The sequence below is a fragment of the Carlito syrichta genome, unplaced genomic scaffold (genome assembly GCF_000164805.1).
Source record: "Carlito syrichta isolate Samal-C Ts95f unplaced genomic scaffold, Tarsius_syrichta-2.0.1 Scaffold308101, whole genome shotgun sequence".
Classification (NCBI taxonomy): Eukaryota; Metazoa; Chordata; class Mammalia; order Primates; family Tarsiidae; genus Carlito; species Carlito syrichta.
In genome coordinates this window covers 446121-449255 of record NW_007252197.1, presented here as the reverse complement: position 1 = coordinate 449255, position 3135 = coordinate 446121, and the positions used below count along the sequence as shown (strand labels likewise).

At 35.1% G+C, this 3135-nt stretch overlaps 1 protein-coding gene across 1 annotated transcript; it reads left to right on the top strand.

Moving 5' to 3' along the window:
• Nucleotides 1-1518: 1518 nt before the first annotated feature.
• Nucleotides 1519-2108, top strand: LOC103267314 (ENTH domain-containing protein 1-like; the record flags this gene model as incomplete). Its single annotated transcript, XM_008064912.1, has 1 exon — nucleotides 1519-2108. A coding segment is annotated over one exon (590 nt), but the record flags the coding sequence as incomplete, so codon positions are not given.
• Nucleotides 2109-3135: the final 1027 nt, after the last annotated feature.

Genomic DNA, 3135 nt, shown 5'->3' with positions numbered 1-3135 from the left:
GTCTCACTGCCCAGGCGGGTCTCGAACCCGCGGGCTCAGGCAATCCACTCACCTCAGCCTCCCAAAGGCGCGGGATTACAGGCTGAGCCACCGAGCCCGGCTCGTTCCATCTTTTTAATTCAAGAATAGGATGTCTGGATTACCCCGGCCTAGATTCCTAAATTTTCTTGGCTTGTCTTGACCATGTGCTGATGGAGTTTCTCCTTTCCTTTTCATGTCCTGCTGCTGCATCAGCTGAGAATATCCATTTATTCCCCTGAAAGTTCTGCGACTGGGATATTCCTTGAGAACGAGAGATAGGCCATGGAGAGTTTTGAAGCAAAAAATAGAGAGAAGCCTCCTGCCCTGGTCATAGTTTTATAGGAGGTTCAGTTTGTTTAGAAGGGACATGAATAAGTAAAGCAAAATAAAATAATGTAGAAAGATAGATTATATATGCTAAGTGGTAATCAATTTCCCTGTTCTATGACTTACAAAGAATAAGTTTTTTTTTTCCCTTTTTTTTAATACAGAAGCAACTTCAGAGTTATTTGCAAAGACTTTAGAACTGGATTTTACCACTTTGTATCATGTATTATAAGTGAATGTAAATAGATATTCCAAGGAGGAAAAAAGAAGTTCTGTGTTTAAGAAAGTTTGGAGAGCACTTGAATACATTACTGGATATTTGAGAACTTTAAATGTGCTAATGGACATTGTTTAATCTCCTATTGGGAGGCACAATATGCTGTTGCCCAATTTTATTTGACTGTGAACCCTTGTCTTCACAAAACATCTTAAGGAACAGTGTTTGTCAGAACAGTTTGGGAAATAGTGATTTAGAATGAGAAATCTTTCTAAATGTGAGAGAAGAGATTTAATATGATTTTGCCTAAAAGGAAGTAAAAATTTCATCAAATCTTTAATTTTACAGAGAATTGGTTTAGAATGCTTTTTATTTTGAGTTTCTTGATGGGAAAAATGATTATATACGTGGACTAAAGTATTCTGGATCTCAGATGGGTTGGACTTCAGTCTTGATTATATTTGGCCATAGAGAGAAAAATATTAATTTCACTAACTTCTGGGTACTTGTAGTTGGTAGTTCATTTTGCCATAATAATCTCTGCAGGAATAAACATAAAAAAGATGAAGGAATTTGTTACAGGTTTCTCAGACTTTCTACTTTAATACCAACTTAAAATGCTGGCAGGGTATAGAATGGGGCTTAATACTTCTTTGCTCTCTGATTAAGTTTAGTGTAAAAATAATGTTGGGCAGGGTTTGGGAGTCAAGATGAATATTGATCATTCTATTTTAGTTTCATTTCCATGGTATTATTGATATGTAATACATCTGTAGATTTTTCTCAGTTTCCTGCTTTGGGTTTTTTTTTAGTCTTATTATGAATATTTAAAATTCTAAGTAGTTTATTTATGTTGAGACCTTCCAGATAGGCTTTTATATTATAAAATTATTTTAGCTATTACTCTCATTTGTATGTTGCATAAAGCATTCTCTCTCATTTATACATTTCAGTTTCAACTGCCTCTGAAGGAGCATCTTCCTTTTCTACTTTATCCATGTCATCTCCTGATTTAGCCTCTCCAAAGAAATCAGTTCACCTCTTACCTCCGATTCTGGCTGAACCTTCCTTCTGGACTTTGTCACAGCAACAGTTGTCTTCTGCCTCCTTTAAAGTTAGAGATAAGACAACCAAGGCTCATCACTCCTTTGTTCCTAGGGGCCCAGTGTCTTCTTATGAAGAGGAAAATGACAACCTCAATATACTGAAAATTCTTCCAGATAACTCTGATTCTGCTAAAAAGACCACAAGTCATATTTCTAGCAGTAATGGCATAGAGTTTTCCACTCAAAATATAGACTGCCTCACCCCTCTGTCCTGTTCTAGTTTTCAGAGTAGGGAACCTGAAGCAAACAATTCTATTAAAGTTCTTCTAGGGGAGGTAAAAAGTGCAATAGTTAGATTGCATGAAGATTTGAGCACTGTGATACAGGAACTTAATGTCATCAATAATCATCTGGTAAGCATGAGTGGGAATAGTCCACAAGTGAGCCAATCTTTGCAGGTTCCCCAGTCTTCTGAGGGGAGCTCAGATCAAATCTAATCATCTCAATCTCCATTTTTGATAGAACTCATATGGTTCAATTTCCCAAAGATATAAGTTAATATTTTATAGATTTGCATTACTATGGGAAAACCAGACAGGTAAGTTTAATTTTTCCTCGTCAGGTTTATTAACAAGTGTCTTTCAAATCAATAATTTTATTTGGGCAATTTATTTTTTTAAAAGAGAAAGATGTCACCTTTGATAATTACCAATTTAGACATTAGTTCACTTGAAACTGAAAAGACTCTCATTCTTCCTTGCTCTGTATTTTTACATCAAAATGGGTTAAGCATTAGTGAAAGTTGTGGTAAGACCTTGAAATGCAAACAACTATTCAAGAACTTTTGGATAAGTTAGCAGTAAGCAGTCCTTAATTTTCAACCGTATGTAGCTTGTTAGTAAGCCTCTGCAGAATTGAGTTTGGAGAATTGAGTTAGAAGTATGTTTTACATGGTCTCTTGCAAATTTTAGGTTGGGCAAACCAAGGGCCAGAAATCTTTCTTTCTTTCTGTCAGATGCCACAGTGTTGGGAGTTAAGATGAAACAAGTAAAACATGGGACATTGTTTTTATTGTTAGTGTATATTGCAAAGTGAATTCAAGTGCATGCTTTTTTTTTCTTTTATTTCAGAAAATAAATTTGATATTTTTCATCATGTTTTATCATTTCATCTTTTTAATTCATTATGACAACTTTTCAAATAGAAATGTCTCAATTATTTATGGGCAAAATTATCTAATTTAAGGATTGTAGACCAGTGATTCCCAACCTTACTGCACATTAGAATCATCACAGAAGCTTTTATTTGTTTTATATTTGTTTGAGAGAATAATATAATGGGCTGTATGCTCCCATCACTCAATTTCAACAGTTACCAACTAAAGACTAAAATAAGCCTAAATATTTTGAAGACATATAGAACAACTAATGCATGAGTTCTGCTGCCAGACAAACTGTAACAAACATCATGCAAACTGGGTTAGGAGATAGCAGGAAGTGTCAGTGCAAAGACCCTAAAGTCAGA